At 33.2% G+C, this 26,625-nt stretch overlaps 2 protein-coding genes and 1 pseudogene across 3 annotated transcripts; 1 reads left to right on the plus strand and 2 right to left on the minus strand.

The window, feature by feature from the left end:
* Positions 1-7,750: 7,750 nt before the first annotated feature.
* LOC100779092 (transcription factor MYB36) lies at positions 7,751-9,550 on the plus strand. Its single transcript, XM_041017024.1, has 3 exons — positions 7,751-8,079; positions 8,542-8,671; positions 8,795-9,550. The coding sequence occupies exons 1-3, from the start codon at positions 7,944-7,946 to the stop codon at positions 9,309-9,311; spliced, it is 783 nt and encodes a 260-aa protein (XP_040872958.1). The 5' UTR covers positions 7,751-7,943; the 3' UTR covers positions 9,312-9,550.
* Positions 9,551-11,875: 2,325 nt separating this feature from the next.
* LOC100794507 (vacuolar protein sorting-associated protein 32 homolog 2-like) lies at positions 11,876-18,819 on the minus strand (annotated as a pseudogene).
* Positions 18,820-19,570: 751 nt separating this feature from the next.
* On the minus strand, positions 19,571-25,661 carry LOC100779617 (probable LRR receptor-like serine/threonine-protein kinase At4g29180-like). 2 transcript variants are annotated; one of them, XM_006582825.4, is made up of 12 exons: positions 25,215-25,661; positions 23,875-24,912; positions 23,356-23,494; positions 23,158-23,229; positions 22,765-22,836; positions 22,597-22,677; positions 22,276-22,418; positions 21,927-22,150; positions 21,612-21,744; positions 21,260-21,322; positions 20,634-20,856; positions 19,571-20,199 (listed from the first exon to the last, which is right to left on the minus strand). In XM_006582825.4, exons 1-12 carry the CDS (start codon positions 25,294-25,296, stop codon positions 19,764-19,766), a joined length of 2,706 nt encoding a protein of 901 aa, XP_006582888.1. In that variant the 5' UTR covers positions 25,297-25,661; the 3' UTR covers positions 19,571-19,763. The 2 variants fall into 2 exon arrangements, with proteins under 2 accessions (XP_006582888.1, NP_001240159.1); NM_001253230.1 differs by lacking the exon at positions 25,215-25,661 and having other exon boundaries at positions 19,764-20,199; positions 23,875-24,544.
* Positions 25,662-26,625: the final 964 nt, after the last annotated feature.

Genomic DNA, 26,625 nt, shown 5'->3' on the forward strand with positions numbered 1-26,625 from the left:
TCCTGGTAACCTCTACATATTTTAATTTTAATATGTTAACCATCTATTTTATAATACCTATTTCCTATTTTGAATAACTTATAAAACATTAAAAATATTATAAAAATGATGTATCAATAAAACTTTTTTTTCATTAAAACATTTACGCTTTTATTTTAGTTTTATTCAATATTTTTTTTCCTAATTAAAACTAGTTTTAAAACCAAATTATAGTTTGAAATCAGATTTAAACTAGATTATGGTTTGAAGCTGATTTTAAACCGGTTTCATTCTATTCAAATCATTTTTATCCTATTAAATTAATATGAATTTTAAATCCATGTCCACTCCTACCTGAACTAGCATTTTGTTTCACTTTGGAGACATATTGTATACCTTTGCTCTTCCAGAGAAGGTATATATAAACAATGGTCTTATATTGAATTGAAGAAAGCATGAATGTTCTATTATGTCACTAGATTTTTGTTCTTTGAGAGTCTAAGCCTCACATTGTTAAGATTTAGAGAGTCTAAAGTTGAGAGTATTAGTGCATAACAACAATGAAATTAAAGTTTAAATGTATTCTAGATAATTAGAAACAATGATTATCTAATTATTCTAGATAAATTAGATTTATTTGAATTAAAGATAACAACAGTAAAATTAAAATGTATTCTAGATAATTAGAAACAACTGATTATCTAATTATCCTAGATAAAATAGATTGCATGTTGTTACTGATTTTGGTTTCATTCATGTGTATATATATGGTCATTAGCACCATGAATAAATTATCATTGAAGCCCTACTTTCTCTAAACTTTTGCTTAGTATTCACAACTTTTGCTTAACAACATTGATCCAACAAACACAAACACGACTTTCACAGATAATAACGTTGCCATACCCTTTGACAACTTTCAATCAATAGTTATCCTCAATACTCAATCTTCTATCAAGTTGATTGGGTCAAATTACCTAACTTAGAGAGTCCAAATCAATGCTTTCCTTGTATATTACAACCTGATGGGATTTGTTGATGGCACCAACATGTGCCCAACCTCTAATCATCAAGATTACAACTACTGAATTCGATTGTCATTACTATGTTTGGTAATGTCAAGAATTCGAAGGAAGCATGGGATATCCTCAAGAAGATGTTTGCCAAAAAAGTCTGAGCACGCATCATGCATCTCAAAGAGCGTGTGTCTCGTTATACAAAATGGACTAGATCTGTCACTGAATTCCTTCAAGGTATCAAATACATTGGAGATGAACTCTCCATTGTCCCACTCCCATGGATGATGATGATATTGTCATTCACACCCTCAATAGTCTTGGACAAGAAAACAAACAAACAAGTCATAGATGTCATTCACACACGTGAAAATCCTATTGGTTTTGAGGAGTTACATGACCTCTTCACCGACTTTGAAACCCATTTAAAGAAGAAAGACACCAACTAGGACTCTTATTCAATAGTCACTGCACCTGCTGCATACAAAAGTAAGATGTCCTACAAAAACTATGGCTCCATCTTTAGCCACACCACCACCCTGTCATTAGGGCACTCAAATGCATCAAATGGCTACAAAACTTGGTACATAGCCAAGGATTGTTACAAAATCAATGGCTATCTATATCCACCCAAGAGGAATAATGGTCCATCTGCTCACCATACTAGACACACACCTTCATTCAATCCCTTGGATTGGATATTGGACTCAGAAGCAACCATCATATCACCAATGATCTTGATAATCTGCACCCCACACAACCATATCATGGCAACGATCACCTCCTTGTTGGTGATGAATTAGCTCTCCCCATCACACACTAGTAAAGCAACTCTCAAGACACACACATAACCTTTCACTACAAAAAGTTATATATGTACCCACTGTTTCCCAAAACTCATTATCTAATTCCTCATTGTGTAAAACTAATCATGTTTTTATTGAATTTTTCTCGAATCATTTTTTGGTGAAGGATCTAAAGACAAGGGTTCCAATACTCAGAGGACCGCATAGGGAGGCCTCTACCACATGCCTCATCCACCCAAATCACCAACAAAATATATCTCGATTTCATCATCTCACAAACCATGGCATCACATCTTGAGGCCTCCATCTGATCGCATTATAAGACATCTAGCATCCCACAATCAAATAAGGTCGAGCACCACCACACCTTGCACCTCATGTAGCAATGTCAAGAGTCATAAATTGCCCTTCACTCCATTTAGTGTTGCCACCACCACACCTTGCATCTCTTGAGCTTATTTATGCTTATATATAAGGGCCTGCTCCCACTAGGTCTTTAGATGATTTTCACTAATATCTAGTTTTAGTTGATCATTTTTCAAAATATATTTGGTGGTATCCACTCAAGAATAAATAGGATGCCTCTTCTATTTTCCTAAAATTTAAACCTCTTGTATTTTAATTTACCTCTCAGAGCAATATATTTTGACAATGATAGTGAGTTTCTTAAATTGAAAACATACTTATCCACTCACCGCCATATTGTAGAAATTGGTCGTGCTCTTCTCCATCATGCTAAACTACCACTAAAATTCTAGACCTTTGCCTTCCAAACTACCACTTATCTCCTCAACAGACTACCTACCCCAAACCTAAACATGTGGTCTCCATTTCAAATACTTCACAAAACTGAACCCAACCCTAAACACTTACAATCCTTCGGATGTCTATGTTTCCCATCATTATAACCCTAGACAAATCACAAACTACAACCAAGATCCACTACATGCATTTTCCTTGGTTACTCACCCAACTAATATGCCTACTAATGTCTTGACCCAACCACATAGAAAATATACACCTCCAGACATGTATCATTTCGTGATACAATTTTCCCATACCCATCATTAATTCCAAACAACCAAAGCCAACCAACTCCATACACCATTTCGAATCAACTCTCACACCTTATACTTTCCATAGCTAACCCAATACCTCCCACCATGCCATCTCCACAGTGGTCCCCATCTTCGACAATCATGCTTGTGGAACCCTTGTCATCATTGTCCTTTCCAGGTAACGATTCTCCTCCCTTATCACTTATTCAAGAAAATCATGTTTCCGCTAACCCTGTCAATACAACCATTGTTCCAAATCATACATATTCCATGATAACAAGGTCCCAAAACAACATCTTTAAACCAAAGAGAGCATACACTACCTTCAAACATCCCCTCCCAGAGAGAATAAAACCATCCAATGTGTGACAGGCTATCCAACATCATCATTGGCGTCAAGCCATGTCAAATGAATTTGATGCCCTCATCAGGAATGTCACATGTTCCTCTACCCAAGGGTCAAAACATTGTTGCTTGCAAATGGCTTTTTCGAGTCAAAAGGAACCCAAATGGTTTAGTAGCCGGCTACAAGGCATGCTTGGTAGCTAAAGGCTTCACCCAATGCCCAAGAATTGACTTTAAAGAAGCATTTGTGTGTGCTAGTTGTTTGCCCACAGACAATCAAGGTCATCCTCACAATAACCTTTGGCAACAATTAGTAGATGCATCAACTTGATGTCAACAATGCATTCCTTCAAGGATCACTTATTGAAGAAATATACATGGCCCAACTTTCTGGCCTCAAAGACTCTTAACATCTGGATCATGTGGGTTAACTCCATAAAGCAATCTACGGTCTAAGACAATATCTAAGGTTGAACACCATAAAAGTGTAGACAAAACTCATAAACCTAAATTCTAAAATTTTGGGTTAAAGTGTGATGTCAGATTCACTTCTATGATTGCTCATGACTCATTAGTATAAATCTTCTCGATTTATCTTCTCGGTTGCCCAACATATGATCATTAGCACCATGAATAAATTATGATTGAAATCCTACTTCCTCTAAACTTTTACAGAGAGTTTACAGAGAGTAAGTCTTGGGTTGAAATAAGATATTGTGAGTTTAAAGTGATTTGATGATATTAAATTATTAATTATGTTAACATGTCAAAGTAATTTTACATCAATAACTAGTTTGAAAAGTAAACCTTTCACACATCCCGATCATAGATCTTTCATCTTGAAATGGACCGGGGGAACATATACATATCTTAAATCCAAAATTCTCAAGGATTCATTTTGGATTGGTCTGCATTGCTAATAGTTCTTAAGCCTTAAAGCAAATCGCAATCCCTTAATTGACAATTCAACATGAATCTAACAAAGGTATAGACCGTATAGTACATCTTGCTTTAGTATGCTAGCTATGTCCATTTGCGAACATAAGGTACTCTGATACTGATAATTAGTTCTAGGAGGATTTAGTGTGCTTTATACGAGCATATTTTATTTTCACGCAACCTAGACCTAGAGTGTTATATTTAATTGTTTCATTTTTTTTCCACTGAGAAAGAATGCAAACACACGCACGTCGCTGTCAAGGTCAAGGGGCTAGAGCCTCTCTCTCTCTCTCTCTCTCTCTCTCTCTCTCTCTCTCTCTCTCTCTCTCTCTCTCTATATATATATATATATATATATATATATATATATATATATATATATATATATATATATATATATATATATATATATGTTTTCCATAGTAAAAAAGGTTTCGTAGCATCCCCTGAGTTGAGGGAAAATTGTTGGTTGTTTGCCAACAGGTTTGGCTTTCAAAATATTAATACAAATGAATTATTAAACAACAGACAAGGTCAAAGAGCTTGTAGCATTTTGGCGATAAGATGCTGATGGAATTGACTAATACCGCCATACACTAATATTGAAAACACTTTCATGTATTATATGTGTGCATGCACGTCTATATGCATCACATATTATATCTTAGAAGAGAATATTAATAATGTCCTTGGCGGTATCCCAAAAAACAGAATCCTTCAAAGAAGATAGAACCTCTTTTTCGTGTTTTGAGTTGGATTGATGATGCCTTCATAGTTAATCTTCATAACAAAAAAATGATGCCTTCATAGTTCATATATTTTTTTGCTGGAACTTCATAGTTCATATATCACTCTTTGGGGTTAGGATTTACTGTGCAAAACATTTTTTAAAATGAGATAAAGAGTTGTTTTATTAGTTAAGCTGGGTGTTGAAAGCTTAACAAAATTGTTGTAAATTACTAAACTGATCTAAGAAATATAAAAAATTAAAACTAAAATAATTGCATTTTTTGTGGTTTGATTTATGTCCATATATTATAATTATATCGATTTTGCCCATTGTATCTTTAACATTTTGAAGTTATATATATTTTAAATGTTTAATATTATGTAGTATCATTTTGATCTTTTAAAAGTAATATATTTTTTGTAATATGTAGTTTTTGTTGCTCTGTTAGTAATAAACATTATAGTAATTTATAACATTTTTTCTATGTAATTAATTGAGGTGGAAAATTTACTTTTTTATATTATTGAAATAATGTTCTGATAATATTGTTAAAGAATAGTACTTAATATTACGTGGTGCACAATTTATTTTGATGTTACAAAAAAGTAGGTCAATGTTATTAAAGAATAGTGCAAAATAGGCGCAAAAAGTATTGTTTTCCAATAATAATATTTCAAACAAAATTTATATGAAATCATTTTTTTTAAAAAAATAACATAACATCATAGTTATGTAAAATTAATTATTAAATTCTATATTGTATTAATAATTTTTAAAAAAAATTATCAAATCGAATGCTAAAGATAAATTTGGTTTAATTTAGATGTGATGTTACATTTAAACCAAAACGCATGTTAATTTTATATTCAGTTCACACGAATTTTTTTCTTAAAAAAAACCAAACTGAACAAACAAATACTCTTAGTTTCTACATTATTATCCCATCTCTCTCTCTCTCTCTCTCTTTTCTTTTCGATCTGCTTTCAATATTTTATTTACCATTTAAGCATGTAAAATGAATTCCTTATGAATACGTTTTTCCCATGCTATAAAGTGTTTCAAGTTTGTCAATTGTCTGAATATCTAATCCTTGTTTTTCGGTTTAAGATAAGAAGAGCATAAGAATAAACAATATCATAGTCGCACATTTATAATTTATTCCTTAATTCCCCCATTTCTGTTTTTTTTTTCTTTCGATTTTGAATGGAATTCCAAATTCGATTTCTAAATATGCAAAAATGGTTTGCAAATCTTCTAAAAATAATTTCACATCCAAGAGAGAGTAAAAAGTTCCCCGGGTTCTTTTAGGGGTCAAGAACCTGATACTATCTAGACCTGAACTTTTGCTCTATAACATTGGGTCTAGTTGAGAACTAATAACGGTATATTTGTGTATTGGGCTACAAACATAAAAATGAAATTTGTTAGGGGAGAGGCCCTACCAATAAAATGGTGCTTAACTGGCTTCAACTAATGGTTCAGGTAAAGAAAAAAAAACCTAAAGAGGTAAGTTATCTTGCATATTTTGAAGAATATATGTGTACTCCTATGTTTTTTATATTATAAAATTAAAAAAAAAATATTACTAGGTATAAAATATTCTTGCGGAAAAAAATAACTTTCATATTTTAATTCTTAGGGAAGAACTGAATAAGTTGATTCCCGTAAGATGAAAATAATATTATATATGTAAAATTTCATTTTTTATTCTATTAATTTCTGCACTACTTTTTTCACAAAAATAAAATAATTTTTAATTATTAATTAAACATATTTTCTTAAAATATTTAAAAATTTGATTTTATTATTATATTTGAAGAATATTATTTTTTGAATGAAAATATAAAACTTGAAAATAAAATCTCCTAAGGTTCAGGGAGGAATGCGAAATTTATCGTTCTACGGATGAAAAAAGACGCTAAAAATAAGGAAGCTAACTCTTAAACTTTGCCTGAATTTAAAGGACAGAAGATTATCCTAATAGCATATAGTCACATAAATAACTCTATTTATGTGACCTCAATTTTAAATAACTTAATTAATTTTTTTAATATTTATTTTTATTTATAAATTATTTAACTCACAAATATTTTATTTCTCTTTTATATTTAATTTAAAGTTAAATAACTCGTGAGCAATAATTATTTATATAAATAACTTTCTTTAATTTTAAATAACTTAAAATCACATATAACACACCAAACAAATATATTTTTTATTAAATAACTCCCATTTAGATGCTCTAATATGTTAGAACAACTTATTCTATTTACATAAATCAAATAAATATTAATTAACCATCGATGTAAAGGGTGTCGCCAGCAGTCCTCTTCCCATATTAAGCCATGGACACATCAATTGCATAATCTTTGATATTGTGTTGCGGCGCACACTATTTGTCACATAGTATTTATTTTCTTCGATTTACTAAACTTTTGTCTTCACTCATTATATTTTCGACCAATGCTTGATGAATGGACAAATAGGTTACGTGCTGGTTTCTTTAACATAACGATTTAATTAGTTGAGAGTAGTAGTTTTTTTTTTTTTTTTGAAAAAGACTAGAGATTGTTTCTTTAGCATTAATACGACAAATTAATTAAAATTGAACAAATAGGTTAACGTGTATCATTGTATATATGTTTATGCCCATCTAGGCAGCTTAAACCTCATGGGGCATGGGTTGATATTAATTTGCAGGGGAATATACATCATCATCGTCATTATTATTATTATTATTATTATTATTATTATTATTATTATTATTATTATTATTATTATTATTATTGCATATGATCTTCACTATTGAATGGCCAACTGAGTAGAAATAGTGAGGACACTGATTCAAAGTAAGGAGAGGGCAGGTATAAGATAACTTAAATGGAAACAAAGAAAAGAGCCAAGTCAGACAAAGTTAATCATTCAAAAGTTACGAAACCATGTAATGTGTTTTTAAAACCACATATTTTGTGCTCATCACTTTTGACATCTTCTCTATTCTATAAGCGCCACACCAAATATTTTTCACTTTCTCTCCATCTTTTTTCAGTTCAGTGGCCAATTGTAGGCTATGGGAAGGGCTCCATGTTGTGACAAATCCAACGTGAAAAGAGGGCCTTGGTCTCCTGATGAAGATGCCACCCTCAAAAACTACCTTGAGAAACATGGCACAGGTGGTAACTGGATAGCTCTCCCCAAAAAAGCAGGTTAATTAATTAGTTTCTATATTCATCACTCCATCCCTGTGTTATCGCTTAACTATTAATTATTATTTAATTTCGTAGCTAGAGAATAAAATTATTCATCTTTTGTGTCATCCATTTGGAGCTAGGTTTATCTTTTATATTTTTAAAAATAAACCTCAGTATCTTATGTTGAATATTCTAGATTGACTAATAATATGACTCAAGTAGGGTATATAAACTAGTAGGGAGTAACTCTCTCTTCTTCTTGAAATAGCTTTGAGATTGAGTTAGATCAATACTCAAATAAGAATTATAAATTTGATTTGGTGGTAAAAATATAAGAGAAGAAGAGAAATACTATCTGTTTGATTTACTCCGTTAACAAAAAATTAATTATTAATAATTAATTTTTATTGATAAAAAAGATTACTGCAACTCAAATTCTAAGACTCAATTGTGTTTAATGTTTGTGTGTATTTTTAGGCCTTAAGCGTTGTGGGAAGAGCTGTCGTCTAAGATGGCTGAACTATCTCAGGCCTCATATTAAGCTTGGAGGTTTTACGGAAGAGGAAGACAATATTATCTGCACCCTTTATGACATCATCGGAAGCAGGCAATTAAGTCCATATATATATATATATATGAAATGAACAAATTGAATATGTGGATATGCATGACTTAATTTTGCATTATTACTATATATATGTGAATAATGTGATGATGGTTTTGCCTTCAGGTGGTCCCTTATAGCAGCTCAACTGCCAGGGAGAACAGACAATGATGTGAAAAATCACTGGAACACCAAGCTAAAGAAAAAGTTCTTGGCAGGAAACACTAGTAGTAGTATTGCCACCACAAGCAACAATATTGTCACTTTCAGCAATACTAGTTATTCTCATCAAGTTGAGGGCCTTGTCTTGGATCAAAAACTGAACCCAGCTAATTGGTTTGACTCCTACGATGTTAATTTCGAATTGGAACAAACACCAATTCCAGTTCCTTTTCCAATGCCTCAGGAATTAGAAGCTTTTAATTATACTGGGAGCATAAGTTGTAGTACTGCACCACCACCCTATAAGGAAGTTTCATTAATGCTTTCCAATGCAGACAAACATACACTATGGTTTGGTTATGACCAAGCAAGTGAAGATGATCCAAATTTGCTTGAGTTTGTGCTTGATGATCTGCATCAGATGAATCAAGGATTTGTTTTTCAAGACAAAAGCAGCCAAGTTGGTCCACCATCTGGCTAACCAAGACTCTTTCTACTCGTCAAAACCACGACTGCAGAAAATAAAAGGTAAAATGGAATATTGATCAAGTTATTTATAATATAGTACTAGTGATTAATTATGTATACGTCTAACTAGTGTTTAAATTTGTGATTAAAGTGGTTGGTTGAATGTGGAATTGTGTGAGGTTCTGAATTGTTTCCAATGCAAAGTTGAGGATCGTGATGTTATTGGAAGTATATACATGTTAGTCAAAAGATGTACTGCTTGTCTTTTCTAATGTTAGAAGAATCTTAAATGGAATGCTTTTTATGGTAATATAATAGTGTGGGTCTGTGGGGGCCTCAAATTCAAAACAATGTGATCGCACGTGGTCAGCAATATTGTTGGCTTCTAAGTGGTCAGTGGTCACGAAACATGCGTTGGTCCTTAAGAAATTTTTAAAACGGGTAAAAAAGAGGTTCCTATCTGACAATAACAACTACATGCATGAACACGATCACCATGTATTTCTCTCTTGCTTCAGAACTTGCGTTTGCTCCACATTGGATTGGAATATCATTTATTTCAAACACTAATAAGGTGAAAAACAAGGCGACTTTCTTTCACATAAGCTTATATATTGCTTTAAATCGATTCACGGCAAATATTGGTAGTGCTTAATAAATGGTATATAGGATTTAATAACTTTTCTGTGTACCGTAAAGAGTATCTTTAAATTTGAGTAAAATATTATGAATAAGTTTTTTTAAGTGAATAAAGATAATTTTATATATAGTCTATTATATTCCTCTTCTCAGAAAAATGTGAGTATTACATTATACAAATTACTTCATTTAAACTAACATTATTAAAGAAAAAAATGGTATCCTTTTCGTTTGGTTATTATGTTGATAAGGTAGTGGGGTATATTGAGATTGTGGAAAATTTTTATCATACCATCTAGTTCAAATGTTGCTATAGCGATGAAAACGAATTAGGATATACGGTTTCCTGTAGGATTCAATGTGTAATTCATTTGAAGTGTCATCACAAAGGAACTACGGTTTCTTGTAGGATTCAAATGTTTTTTTTGGGTTCAAATACTCTTAATTTATAAATGAAAAAGCTGAGCCCAAACGATGGGTCCGGAAGAGGAACACAGGATATGAAAATGACGACAAAATGTCAATTTTATCCTTTTAGATTTCACTTTGTAAGTCTGCTCATTCAGTTAAACAAGGTCACTGAACTAATATATGACTTTGCCTTTAGTTATCGAGATAGTAGATGGGCATGGTATAGATTACGCACATAGTATTTGATTTAGTTCATTTTGAAAAAATAAGTACTTAATTTTACTAATTTCAACCATAGTTTATTTCTTTTTTAAATAATCTATTCCCATCTAATAAAACGATATCATATAAAAAAGACTATATACTAACAATATAAAATTATCATCTAATAAAAAATTATTATTTATGATAAGTTTTTTATTTTTTATAAAATTATCATTAAAATTATATGATTAAATAATAATATAAAATTATTTTATACGATGCATGATGATTAAACTCTATGAAATTAAAATGAAAATGCTAATGGAATATTCGGCATTTTACAAATCTAAGATCAAAACAGTGTCCACCGTTGTTGTTTCAAAACTTTTAGCGTCTTGATAGTCTTCAACGTAGATGATCCTATCTTATGATTTTTACTTTAATTTAGGATTTTAGGACAGTAAAATCCTGCAAAACAAAATTTTTTGGACAATAATACGTATATTACATACCTTTAGTCTATAGATTATATTGTTGAAATTCTAATTTTAATTATGGAATAATTCCAAAACTACTTTTAAGTACTGCACTTGAGTTATATCCTTTCTTTTTCCTGAAATCTGTTAGTCAGTAAAATCCTCCTAAACTCAGTCAATCATGGGCGTGTTCTAGCTCACACTCTCACGGACCAACCAATTCAAATTCAATCCTCTCTGCTGCAGCATATTTGAGATACACTTACTGTTGACAAATGTAAAATTTGACCACACAAAATACAAGATAGACAAATGCATCAATATTTGTTCACCTTTTATATACATCCTCTGGTCTTTTCAACAATTTCAGACAGAAGCAAGCCGGAGTAAGAGAAGCATAATTCTTCGGATCACAATAGTAGTTACAATTCTTCATTGTAGCCACTTGTCATCATGCACAAAAAATGTCTGCAAAATTCTTGCTTAACCAAAGCCAGAGGCAAGACCAATGAGAACAGCAGCCTAAAGATTCTCAATTTCTCATACATTTTCTCATCTTAGGCAACTTATCATACAAGACAAGAGGACTAAACTGTGCAACAATTGGATATTCCACAGTGAAAACAGAACATACACATATCATTCAACTGCCACAATATTAAATGAAACATTTATTTGTATAAAGGATGTAATTCATTTAATTGAGTGATGCATGAGTTATTGTAAATCCTCTGAAATTGTGTTTGATTTTCACATATAAAAAAATTTAACATCATTGGACTGAAACAAAATAATGCATAGATAACAATACAAATGAATAATATTACGGTTGGGAAAAGGGATACGCTCAAAGTGCCAACTCAGCTTGCAAAGCTGCCAATTCATCTTCCTCAAGAACAGTGGCCTTTACAGGAACAACGCGAGTAGGTTGTCGCCCGACTGAGACACTATTATAAAAATTATTTTTTACAACGTTCAAACAACGACAATTGCCAGAAACCATCATTAAAGACAACACGGTAACAATTTTGTAATTAAGTGAATTGAGAATGAAGATGATTTTACAAAAACCATCATGAAATCGTGAGTTTAACAACGGTTATTCAAAAAACTATCGTTGAAGAGTGAGTACAACAAAGATTTTTTGAAAATCATTGTAGTTGTTCAACTACCATAAAGTGTAAGGAATGGGACAATTTTTCATTCTCGCACCTCATTCAAAAAGTCGTCATAGAAGAGAAATTTTTATGACGACTTTTCTAAAAACCATCACAAAACTACATGCAATTTTTAAAAAAAAATCAACATATTCTATGATGGTTTTATAACCACTGTGGAAAGTAGTCCACATTCAACAATGGTGGATTCCATGACAATTTTAACCATCATGGAAGATCCTACGGAATCATGATCAAAAGTCTTATTTGTAGTAATGGGACTTGCAATGTGATTGTAGGAGTTGTAGTTGTTAGTTGAAGAAGCCCCTCTTCCAACTCAACAACCTCTAGTTCTTCAAGTTCGACTTCCAATTCATCCTGAAAGAAAAAAGAAATTTAGAATGATTCACATAAATGCATTTATTTTGTTGAATAACAACGAAAAATTATTAGGCAGTTTAGGACTACAACATATATACATAATTCCTACTAATATCTATGTAACACATACTCAAGTTTTAAAGTTTATGAGAAAAAATTAATAACACTTGAGTACACACCATATAGAAATTAGTGAAAATTATAATGTTCTTATACCATTTAATAATTTCCTATTTGCAACAAAATGAAATAAACATTCGAGAAAGATGAACTTATCAAAATAAGCAGTTGAACCAGTTGGAGCTGACAATGTTTCCTGAATCATTCTCTTGTTCTGAGTTTGTTCATTGATCTCATCCATGATCTTGTCAACAACATCAAATTTCCTGAAATAAAAAAAATCATAAATCATAATCAATAGTTGAATAAACACTATAAATAAGCCAGGGCATGATATTGAGACATAACAAACGCAAAACCACTGAATAGCACTGCACTACACACATTGCTTTTTGCATAGCCTTCATAGCAGTTGCTCCAGTTCTCAATGCATCTATCATTTTTGTGGTGGCTTTAGCACCTTCCAACATTATCATCTGTAACACAAAAGATACGAAAGACGCTCATCAATAAACAAAGTCATCATATGTTTTGAAATGTTACTGTTTACAGAATTGCTTTCACACCTGGTCATGAATACGCATCTGGAAATTTCTAAGCTGCTCTATATGGTTTTCATATAACTTTTCCCTCATCAGACATTGTATCGCAGCTGCATATAAGTGAAATTAAGTTGGAGAAATTAATTAAAAAATTAGCACTCCAAAAGATATTCTCTAGAACAGTTAGCAATTAGCCTACCCCTTTTGTTATTTCCCTTAGCGAATTCTTTGGCCTTTTCCTCTTCCACTTTTTTTTATCAAGCACATCATCTTTTTTCTCCAGCATCTCAAGCATCTACATGATCCTGTTGAAATTGCTACAAATTTCTAGAATATTCTTAAATATAATATGTATGAAAATAGTTGAATATCCTAGAACTATAGAATATGGTAGAACAATCTAGAACTATAATGTGTATGAATATGGTAGAACAATCTAGAACTATAAGTCTATGTATAAGATAGAAGAATCTAGAACTATCATGATACTAATCTATCATAAAAACTCTAGAAAGACCTAATGTAATGTAGAAACATTCACCACCATTGAGAGGTTAGTGACTTGAGCCTATAAATAGACAATTGGTATGTTGTAATTGATCAATCCAAGAAATCAATGACATAGCTTTCTTTCTAAAACAATTCTCTAAAACTATCAACTATCATCTAATCAACTACCAACAGTGGCATCTGAGCTACGTTCGGTCATACATTGGGCGTAGTTATATTACCTACCTACCATTCCAAAATCCTCCCAACTACTTCAAAAATTTCCTTTGTACTATTAACCCACTCTAATAATATTTTTTCTAAGCTATGGATAACACTACTCAATCGTCAACTATTTCTGTCCCTATCTTCAATGGTGAAAATTATGATTTCTGGCGTGTTAAAATGGAAACATATTTTTCATCTCAAGATTTATGGGACATAGTAGAAGAAGGCTTCACCATTCCCGCGGATACTTCAGCTCTTAATGCATCTCAAGAAAAAGAGTTGAAGAAAAATAAACAGAAAAATTAAAAGGCGTTGTTCACCTTGCAACAAGCGGTGACTAATCCAATTTTCCCAAGAATTATGGGAGCTAAGACTGCCAAAGAAGCGTGGAACACATTGCAGGAGGAGTTTCAAGAAAGTGTTAAGGTACGTGCCGTTAAACTTCAATCTCTAAGAAGAGATTTTGAACTATTGAAGATGAAGGAGTCTGAGACAGTTAAAGATTACTATTCTAAAGTTAAAGAAATAGTTAATCAAATGAGAGCTTTTGGGGAAGATATTCTTGACAAGAAAATTGTTGAGAAAATTCTAATTACTATGCCCAAAAAGTTTGACCCAATCGTGACAACGATTGAGGAAACCAAAGATCTGTCCACTCTATCAGAGACAGAACTTGTGGGCTCTCTTGAAGCATATGAGCAAAGACTGTATAGGCATAAAGAAGATACAATTGAAAATGCCTTCCAGTCAAAGTTTAAATTTCAGCCCTAAAACAAAGAAAATAGAGGAAAGAAAAATTATGGAGAAACTTCTAGAATAAGAGAAGGTTCTAGGAATTTCCTTAAGAACAAAACAGATAAAAATCCTCCATGCAATATATGCAAAAGGCAAGGCCACGCAGAGAAAAATTGTTGGTTTCGTAATATGCCACAATGCAACCATTGCAAGAAGTTCGGGCACATAGAGAAAAATTGTCGCAACAAAAATAGGCATCAAGTTAATATCGCAGAGGAGCATGATCAAGAACAATGTATGTTCTACGCCACTCAAGACTCAATAAAAGAAAAAGGGAGGAAACTGGTACTTGGATAGTGGATGTAGCAATCACATGGCCAAGGATGAGACTATTTTCAAAAGTATTGATGAGTTTGTCAAAGTCAAAGTTCGACTAGGAAATGGAAGTGTAGTTGAATCAAAAGGCAAAGGCACTGTCATGGTGGAGACAGATAAAGGTACGCGACTCATCTATGATGTCTTACTAGTTCCCAGCCTAAAAGAAAATCTTCTAAGCATTGGCCAAATGATGGAGAGAGGCTACACACTTCACTTTGAAGGAGGTGTATGCAAAATCTTAGATAACAAAAATAAAAGGTCTGAGATAGCCCAAGTAAAGATGAATAAGAGAAATAGAAGCTTCCCTCTAAATTTAAAATATGCAACAAACATTGCCATGAAGGTACAAGTTGATGATTCATGGCTATGGCATCGAAGATTTGGCCACTTCAACTCACATGCCTTGAAGTTGTTACATGAGAAGAACATGATGAGAGATCTTCCAAGCATAAAGGAGAACAATGAAGTGTGTGAAGGATGTCTTCTTGGTAAGCAACACCGATTTCCTTTCTCAACAAGGGGAGCATAGAGAGCGAAAGATCTATTGGAGCTGATACATACGGACGTTTGTGGACCAATGAGGACGCCATCACATGGGAACAACAGGTACTTCATACTCTTCATTGATGACTTCTCTAGAATGACATGGGTATATTTTCTAAAAGAAAAATCAGAAGTCTTTGGAGTATTCAAAAAGTTCAAGGCCCTTGCTGAAAATCAAAGTGGAAAACAGATAAAAGTACTAAGAAGTGATCGCGGCAAAGAGTACACCTCTCGCGAGTTTGAAAGATTTTGTGAGGATGAAGGCATTGAGAGACAACTTACAATTGCATATTCTCCTCAACAAAATGGAGTGCCCGAGAGAAAGAATCGCATAGTTATGGAGATGGCTAGATCGATGCTCAAGGAAAAGGGATTACCTAACACATTCTGGGCTGAAGCAGTCTACACTGCTGTTTACATACTCAACAGATGTCCAACTAAGTCTGTAAAAGACAAGACTCCAATTGAAGCTTGGAACAGGAAGAAGCCATCAGCAAAGCACCTAAGGGTCTTTGGATCTATATGCTACATTCATATTCTAGACGTGAAGAGGCACAAGCTTGAAGACAAGACTATACGAGGTATCTTCCTTGGGTATAGCAATATCTCTAAGGGGTACCGTGTCTACAACTTGCAAACTAAGAAACTCATCATCAGTCGAGATGTTGAAGTTGATGAATATGCTTCATGGAATTGGGATGAAGAAAAAGGGGAGAAGAACGTTCTTATACCCGCTCAACTACCTCAAGAAGAAGATGAGGAAGAAGACCCAGGTGAACCACCTTCACCTTCATCACAACAACAAGATCAAGAACTATCATCACCAGAGTCTACTCCAAGATGAGTAAGATCTTTGGTGGACATATATGAAACCTGTAACTTGGCCATACTTGAACCTGGAAGCTTTGAAGAAGCGTCAAAGCAGGAAGTATGGGTCAAGGCAATGGAAGAAGAGATACAGATGATCGAGAAAAGCAACACATGGGAGTTAGTAAATCGTCCCCATGGAAAAGATATCATTGGGGTTAAGTGGGTCTATAAGACAAAGCTCAACCCTGATGGCACCATACAGAAACACAAGGCGAGGCTAGTAGCTAAGGGTTACTCACAGCAACCCGGAATTGACTACAATGAGACATTTGCACCAGTAGCTCGTCTTGATACCATAAGAGCTCTAATAGCTCTTGCATCACAAAAAGGATGGAGTATCCATCAACTAGATGTCAAATCTGCCTTCCTTAACGGCGTACTTGAAGAAGAGATCTATGTGGAGCAGCCACAAGGATTCGTGTCTGAAGGCAAAGAAAACAAAGTGTTAAAACTAAGAAAAACACTCTACGGTTTGAAGCAAGCACCTCGAGCATGGTATAGCAGAATCGATCAGTATTTCATGGATCGAGGATTCAGGAGGAGCAAGAGTGAGCCTACACTTTACATCAAGTCTCAAGCTACACGGCCTGACATAATGTATGCTACAAGTCTTCTATCAAGATTCATGCAAAGCCCAAGTCAAATACACTTTGGAGCAGGAAAAAGAATTGAGGTATCTACAAGGAACAAAAGAGTTCGGTATATGGTATACTACTGAAACCAACTCAGAATTACTTGGCTACACCGACAGTGATTGGGCAGGTTCGGAAGATGACATGAAGAGTACCTCTGGCTATGCTTTCTCACTAGGATCGAGAATGTTCTCTTGGGCATCGAAGAAGCAAGCTACAATAGCACAATCAACAGCAGAAGCAGAGTACGTGGCAACTGCTGAAGCAACGAGTCAAGCTATATGGCTTCGTAGGATACTTGAAGACATGGGAGAAAAACAAGATGAGCCTACTAAAATCAATTGCGACAACAAATCAGCAATTGCAATGGCGAATAATCCAGTTCATCACAACAGAACAAAACACATAGCAATCAAGTATCACTTTATCAGAGAAGCTGAAGCAACTAAAGAGATCAAACTCGACTACTGCAGAACAGAAAATCAAATTGCAGACATATTCACGAAGGCTTTGCCAAGACCAAGATTTGAAGAATTACGAGCTATGCTCGGAGTCACAGAAATTTGCATCAAGGAGGAGTGTTGAAATTGTTACAAATTTCTAAAATATTCTTAAATATAATATGTATGAAAATAGTAGAATATCCTAAAACTATAAAATATGGTAGAACAATCTAGAACTATAATGTGTATGAATATGGTAGAACAATCTAGAACTATAAGTCTATGTATAAGATAGAAGAATCTAGAATTATCATGATACTAATCTATCATGAAAACTCTAGAAAGACCTAAAGTAATGTAGAAACATTCACCACCATTGAGAGGTTAGTGACTTGAGCCTATAAATAGGCAATTGGTATGTTGTAATTGATCAATCCAAGAAATCAATGACATAGCCTTCTTTCTAAAACAATTCTCTAAAACTATCAACTATCATCTAATCAACTACCAACAGATCCATTGAACAAAGCATTCAAATTGAGAAATTCTTCTATCTCTCGAACGCCTATATATGCTATATGATGATGCAATATTTAAATATACAAATTTGAACCAAAAAGCATTAAAAAAAACAAACAAAAAATCAGATATTTGTATATGCATGCATGTAGCATAGCATAACAAAAGAAAAGCAATGATGGAGTGAGGAAAGAGGGAAATCGATGAACGATACCTCGTTTAACTTTTCCAGTGTTGCAAGAGCATCGTGTTCCTGTTTAGGTTTACGAAAAATGTGGCTAAACCTGATTGATGCAACCCTAGGCCTAGTGTGTGAGTGAGTGCTCGGTACTCTTAAGGTTGTTCTACTGTTTCATCACTTTCAAGTTAGTGGTGACCGATGAGGATGGGTATCTTCATAACCTAATATTTGGATAACTGATTTTTTATTTTTTGAGATATATGATAATTGATAAAATTTTTATTTTATTTTATTTTATGAGATATATGATAGCTGATAAATTATTTATTTTATTTTGATAAGTGACATGTTTTTTATAAAAAAAATATATTCCTAATTAAGAATTAAATGATATCATAACATTTATATATTATGTTCAACTTAACTGAGTTAAGTCCTAGATATATGTTTCTTATAACTGAATCTGATAAGCTATTTATTTAAAATATAACTCAATTTAATTAAAACCTAATAATAGAAATCTCGTTAAGATAAACTAGCTAGCATGAAATGATACCATGCGAATTTGCACATGCTACCGGTACATTACGAGCTAGTTAATTAAATTTACCAGGGTTCCCAACTGTTTTAATGTTTTCAAATCAACATAGTATAGTAGTAATTTATTTGAGAGGTCGCGATTTGTTTCTTTATTTTATTGATTTTGAGTTTTACTTGATTTCTAGTATTATTTCCTTAATCTTAAAAGGAAATGTAGAATTCTTTTGAGCAAATTATATTGCCTCATGTTGATGCTTATTCATATTTTTGAAGTATGCCCAAGTTTATGAGTATTAAAAAGGCAGTGACTGCAAGTATGCCTTGCCTTTCTCTCTTTAATTAAATTTGGAAGATATATAACATGTTAATAATATGATTGCAACTAGTATGAAACTTAATTATGTTTTAGCTTGTACTAGTATGCTATATTTTGCGTTGATAATTTCTTTTATCATCACTTTCAAAATCCAATCCAGGTTATCAATTCTTTAAAATACAAAAAGATCAGTTCAAATAGCAAATTATTAACAAACAATTGTGAATTACATAACAATGATTTATAAATATCATCTCATTATATTCTACGTTAATTGAAAAAAAAATATATTAAAATAATTAAAGAAACGAAAAATTTATTTTTAATTTAAATAACCAATTAAAGAAAAGTTTATTAATTTAATTTAACATAAAAGTTCATAATATCTATGTTACTAAATAAAAAAATACTGTAATTTGTAATTGCATGAAAAAAAAGTTCACCGCATTGATAGAAACTAACCCATTCTAATAGACCAATCCCCATTGGTGACAATAGTTCTTTATGTGAAAACAAGTTGAATAAGACAAAATAAATGTTTTTTTTTTTTACACCATATAAGACAAAAGAGTGCCATTTTGTAGTAACCAAGTTATGGTTTCAAAATAATTTACACTTCAATTAAATACTTGTCGATGGTGGAATCATGTATATACTTGCACTATCTTGGGAAAGGATAGGTGATAGATTGACTATCATAGGAAAATGCTTCAGATGAACTATAAAATTCGCCGTAGACTTGTTTTGGAGGGGCCACAAATTTTTCAGAAGTATCACTAGGGGATTCCAATTTCAGGCACTGTTTCAGCTCAGCTATCACAACACTCATTGTAGGTCTCTGAGTGGAGGTTGATGTAGAGCATGCCATTGCTATTCCTAAAGCTTTCCAGCCAGAACTAGCATCAAATTTTCCTTGTAGCCTTGGATCTATAATTTTACTCAAATCTTGTCTTTCAAGCTCAGGTCTTATCCACTCAAGTATGTGCATTATTCCGTTGCCTTTTAATATTGCAGGGCGACCTGTGAGTAATTCCAGTAGAACAATTCCAAAACTGTAGATGTCACTTTTCTCATTCAGTGTCCCTAACTTGTAGTACCTGAATAAATGAACAATGTAGTTAGTGTACCGTAGCAAGTCCATGATAAAATAAAACTATATATACTTGCACATTAAGTAGTAATAATATATATGAGAGCTACACATGAACCGATTAAACTGAAATGTGAGCTGAATAAATGTAGTTATTAGACTGATTTTTTTTTCTTAAGCAATTAATTTCAATTTTTTTTCGTCTTAACCCTCCAATTTGGGAAAGAGGCCTTGACTAATCTAACATTCAACTGGGAGGTAAGTAAAACTTGGTCAAAAATTGTTTCCGCCAAGGATCAAGCTCGGGTAGTACTCGAACGATTCAACCTTAATTTCAACACATTAACCACTTGTGTTCAATCAGTTAGTTAATTAATTTCAGTTTTACCTTAACACTTAACTGTTTTTAGCACCTGAATAAAAACGAATATAAGGACTTACTCTGGGTCAAGGTACCCTGTTGTGCCCATTACTGCAGATTTTTCATTTGTAGCATCACTGTGAATCACTTGAGATTGTTGATCTTGGTTATCTGTCCTAAACTCCCTGGAGAGGCCAAAATCTGCTATCTTGGCTTCTAAGTCTTCACTTAAAAGAATGTTGGCTGACTTTACATCCCTGTGTATAATAGGTGGCTTGCATCCATGGTGTAGATAATCCAACCCTTCAAGTTCAAAATTCATCAAACATTACTACAAATTGCAAAAGAATGTAGCTGCACAAAACCACTTATGCAGTTACAGGGCAACAAGTTATTAGTCATGGTAACATAATCATGGTTGAAAAATATAAAACATGCCCTTAGACTGGTTTAAACAATCCATAAAATTTTTGAGTAGGGGGAACTAAATTGGAGAGATTTTATCCAAAACAAAAGTAAGAAAATTAGTCAAACATTTATTTCTTTTGATTAATACTAAAATATGATGATCTGGATTCTGGAGACATAATAACATTTGGTATCAATGTGAAAATAAGTAAACGTCTAAAAATAAGAGCATTTGAAAGTAAAAGGCCACAATATAGAAGGACACTATCAGCTTCCTAAAAAATGAAGTTATACTGACCCTCTGCAGCATCGATTGCTATCTGTATTCTCCTTTTCCAACTCAAGCAATGTGAATTTCCATCTGCAAACATGAGACATCTCATTGCAGCATGCTCTCTTTCTTTATTTATTTTGTGATGCCATAAGTATTGCAGTAAACAGAGTTATAATAGTTATGCATTGTTACGGTAAACTTTTACCCTGTCAACCAATTAGAAATCATCCTTAGAATGATTTATAAGGTATTTGTTATTAAAATCAACTAACTTAAGGCGATTTATGATTAGATACCAGCATAAAAAGCCTTTACTCTCTCAATGCATCTCAATTAAATGCTGAATAAGATGAAATCTGGAGAAGTGTAGTAGTACCTGAGAGCAAGATAAAATCTTTCACGCTGCCATTGGCCATGTACTCGTATATGAGTGCCATCTTGTTATCATTATCACAGTAACCAACGAAGGATACCAAATTTTTGTGATGAACTGTCATCAAAAGCTCAGCCTGCAAACCATGTACCCATGTATAAGCGCCATCTTGTTATCATCATCAAAATAACCAATGAAGGATACCACATTTTTGTGATGAATTGCCATCAAAAGCTCAGCCATGATTATTTTCTTTGATGGTTCTGATGTTGAATAACATTTTCCTAGAATCTAAGTAGTAGAATGTGGTATAATTACCTCAGTCTGAAATTCCTTTGGCCCTTGAGATGATGATGGAGAAAGCATCTTGACTGCAACTTGTTTGCCATCTTTCATCTTCCCACAGTACACAGTTCCAAATCCTCCCTTACCAATTGCCATTTCAAAGTTGTTGGTGATGTCCAAGACCTCCGAATACGAGTATTGCCAGTTCTTCGTTGTTACAGTTGTTCCTCCTTTGCTGAGCGTACTAATCTCCTCGTCTTTGTTCAAAAGGAAAAGTAAATCAAAGTATGGTTAATATTTTGTTTCCTATTTATTTCATGTCTGTTCTTCAGGTTTTGAGAATCAAATGGAAGTAGTTACTTATCATCAAAACAAGAAGTACCTGATCGTTCATTTCTTCTAAGTTTCCAAAAGAGAATGAAAGCAACCACTATAACTAAAACTGATACTGATACCACTATGGGAATGACAATTTCCTTGGTTTTATTGTTCCCTCCTGAGTCACCGAGATTTTGATCATCCACTCTGAAAATGATGAAAACATGACAGTTGGGACATAAAGATGTTTGATGACACCTCTATAAATATCTAGATGCTTCATAGTTCATCTTCCACCTTGGATTTCTTTACCATGATTTCCGATACAAATGAAACTAGACAGGCTTGAAATAAACATCTTTAGGTCTATTATATCAGGGCATACCTCAACGTGAGTAATCCATCCCTTGATCTTTCTACAAGAATGGTAGGAACAGAACCTGAAAATTGATTGTCCTTTAAATCCCTACAAAAATTTGTTTTTGCTTGCATCAGCCATTACCAATTTACCGCTGTATATGTGAGGCCATACCACCATCATCAAAACACTTACAAATATTTAAGGGATTTCAATTCTTCCAAAAACTGAGGCATTGTTCCAGTTAAGCTATTGTTATGTAAGTCCCTGAATAGAGAAAAAAAAAGTAGGTACTATGAGATTAAATATATGATGAAGAAAACAGTCTTCTTTAGCATAATAAATTTTGTACAGGTTAAGAGCATAAGAGTTACTACATATTATTCATACAACAGTTTTCTACAATACTATTCTTTCTCTTTATCTCTCTTCATCACATTGTGGCCATCTTATTACATACTTCCCAGTCTTCTCATCCTATCTCACTCTTTATTGTACAAATTTTTGTATGAAGAGATTTTATGAATACAATTTCTCAAAGCAATAACGATAACAAAGTACTCAAAATTTTCTATCATGCGTACTTACAAAGATTCCAACGAGGAGAGATTGGAAATGGCAGAAGTTATTATTCCACTCAAACTGCTAGAGCTCATATTCCTATAAAAAGAAAATGTTTACTTCTAAACTTGAATATCAAGATATAAAGCTAAAGACAAAACTGATTTATTCAATTAGGACTTTAAGAATGGGAGAAGGAAAAGGATACAAAGAGATTTTACTCACAGAGATATAATTCGGGGAGGAAGTGAGGTGCTATAGTTGCATTTTAAGCCTTCCCAAGAATAGTTCTTTGGCTCACATGGATCACCCACCCAATTTCTTTGAATTCTATAGCTTTCCTTTATGGACAGAATAGCATCAACTGTGTTTACATATGATTGAATCGACTTAAAAGCATAATCATTCAAACTATAAAACAATTGCAAGTAATATGATCGTTTGGTACCGACGCTCCAGATTTTGTTCTTATTCAAGTAGAGGGCTAAGCAGTAATGCATTGGATTTGCAAATGAAATTTTAGTAAAGAAAGAAGAAAACTTAGAAACAGTTCTTTAGCTTGTGTTTGTGCTGTTCTCCAATCAAAATTGTTTTTTCACCTCGATATACTCATAATCCTTTAGTGCAAACTTTTATTAAGCAAATTGTAGAGGTAAAACTTTAATTATGATTAGAGAACAATACAAACAGCACCAAAGGAAATAAGGAACAATATCTAAGTTCCGCAATGAAAACACATCATACCATCTTGTTCAAATGTTGCAAGGGCATCTAGCTGTCTTGCTACGAAAATCTCAACTGCATTAAGAATGGGTGGAAGCGTTGAATCTTTTGTTTTGTGGATAGAAATCCTATGTTCATTTGCTACCAAGGATTTTGAATTGGAAAGAGTGGTTGCAAACAAGTGGCGCGGTACTAGAGAATCATCAAACAATGGAGATCCATTCCAAGATATATTGAATTTCCTCAGTTGGGTTTTCTCCAGCTGTTCCACTTCAGCAAAGTACAAGTAGACATAAAATTTCCAACTCGGATCATCTGGGGTCCAAGAAAATTCCAAAGTATCACTGCCATTCCTTGGTCTAGCAGCAGTTCTAATGACTTCAAATGGTGGTCTAAATCCATCATCATTGACATTTATTGGTGTGGAAGTGCTGACAGATTCCCAGGATGAGGAATTGAAGGGGGACCATATTCTATCATAAATATCATCTTCATATCTACCACTTCCATTGAGTGACCCAATGTCCCATCGTTTGAAAAGTGACAGTGAAGCAGATTCCCCAAACTCAGTGCTATAAATAGAACTATTAAGTGGTCTAAGTTCCAATCCTGAGATAAAAGGAGTTCCTGCTCCCTTATTCACAAGGCAAACATGTGTGACACCTGATTCTGCCACACTTATTATTTCCATAGTAACTTCTTCTGAGGCATTTCTAAATTTGACTGTTGACCAAAACTTGACATCAACATAGAGATCAAACTCTGGTGGCTTGTTTACTCCATCATAGTTTCCATACAAGAAGGAAGCCCTTATCAAATGTAAACTGCCTCTTCTTCCGGCTACTAACCTATAGCAGTTCCTTTCTCCCTGAGGAAAGCTTCTGAGATCTGAGAGTGGTAGTGGCAGATTCGGATTCTTTGGGTATGCATACTCAGAGGAGATATTCTTATTAACCCCAGTTTGTATATAGGCTCCATCAGTGGTGTACCTTATTTTAGTTATGTCATCTGTGTACTCATTATTTGGTGGACTACTCCCGCAATCAATGCTTATGAAGCCTGAACAGAAAGACAAAAGCAGATTATGAAATACAAAATTAAGTTTGTTTACACTTCAAAATTTGTTGAAATATTCAAAATCCGAAATTAAATAAAGTATTGAGAAGTAAGGATAAGATATGGGTGGCTTGTAATTCACAATATTCCATGATTGATGATAATTAAACAACTGTTGGGTATTGAGTTGAGAAGCCCTTTAAGGCTATGCTGGAGAAAATATTCCATGACATGAATTAATAATGTTGCAGATAAAGTAATATGGAAACTGATGCATTCTTAGGCTGGTGATGGTAAATGCTAACCTATTTGTTGCTGTGCATGAACTAAAGCTACGAGGACAACACAAAGTGTCAACAACAGTATGCACCCGATTGAACTTGCCATCGCTGGATGTCAAATCCGAGAAGCTCGCTCCTGATAAACCTTATTATCCTATGATGATGTTTCATATCGGTGGCTATGGCTATGCATATTGTCCAAAGATACTTTCTTGGCAACAGGGTCGGAAAACAAAACAATGGGTCAATTGTCAACTTCGACACCCACGCGTTTGTTTGTTTTGACAAAACCAGCCACTGAAAAACACTAGAAGTTAGATTCCACCAATACAAATACAAAAGTAGCACCGTTGAAAAACGTTCGAAAAGACTGCATAATCAATTCAAGCACAAAATGGCGGACAGTCAGACATGTATGGGTATTCCATCTTGAATCCCTTATTTAGACTCCCCAACATATCTCATGTCCGTATCCAATATCCGATAGGTAAGTTTATTATCTCATCCCCTATCCGTTAGATATCGGGTATCTCCTATCCCGTCCCATACACTGTTCAAATTAGAAAAATATTTTTTTTAAAAAAAATATTAAAAATTTGATTTTAGAAAAAATAAATTGATCGTTAAATATTTATTTTTAATTACTTATATATCAATAAATTTATTATAGCGCGAGTGTCTACAAAAATAGTTAAGAAAATAATATTAAATTATGTAAAAATTCTAAAATAAAATTAACTAGTAATAAAAATTCTATGCCTTTTGATTAAATTATGCAAAAATTCTAAAGATTTTAAGTGACGGGACGGGTTCGAATTCGGGGTCGGGACGGGTCTAGTAATCTCATACTCGTACCCGACTTTTGATTATCGGGAAAAATCTGAACCCAAATCCATATCCGATCAACTCGAGTACCCGTCAAAGTCGGACCGAATTCGGACGAGCACCTATGAATACGAGTTTTCTTATCATGTCTACGGACAGCGCTTCTTTACAACAATTTCCATAGGAACAAAAAAGAGTAATGTTAAATCCTGCTCCCTTATCCTCCTATAAATTCTCTTCCATTGAATGAAAAATAAAAGCAGCTTTTGTCTTGAAAGTATAAACTATATTTAAAACTTACCATAAAAAGGTAGAAAGAGGATTTGTAGGAGAATTAATAATTATTCATAAAAAAGGAGATGAAAAAAAATGTATAAGAAAAAGTGCAGTAAAAAATTTACTAATATCCACATTACTTAACCAATAAACTAGTGCATGAAGGTGATTCAAAGTTGAAACAAAGCATTCGTTGTGTTAGTTTTAATGTAAATAAAAGAAATAAAGAAGAAAACTTCAAGAAGTTTATTAATAAAATTCAAAGTAAACAATCATTTTTTGCTGTATTGTAAACAATCATTTTAGTTCTTTTAAAGTGTACTATCGCATTAAT

Source organism: Glycine max, chromosome 7 (assembly GCF_000004515.6).
Source record: "Glycine max cultivar Williams 82 chromosome 7, Glycine_max_v4.0, whole genome shotgun sequence".
Lineage (NCBI taxonomy): Eukaryota > Viridiplantae > Streptophyta > Magnoliopsida > Fabales > Fabaceae > Glycine > Glycine max.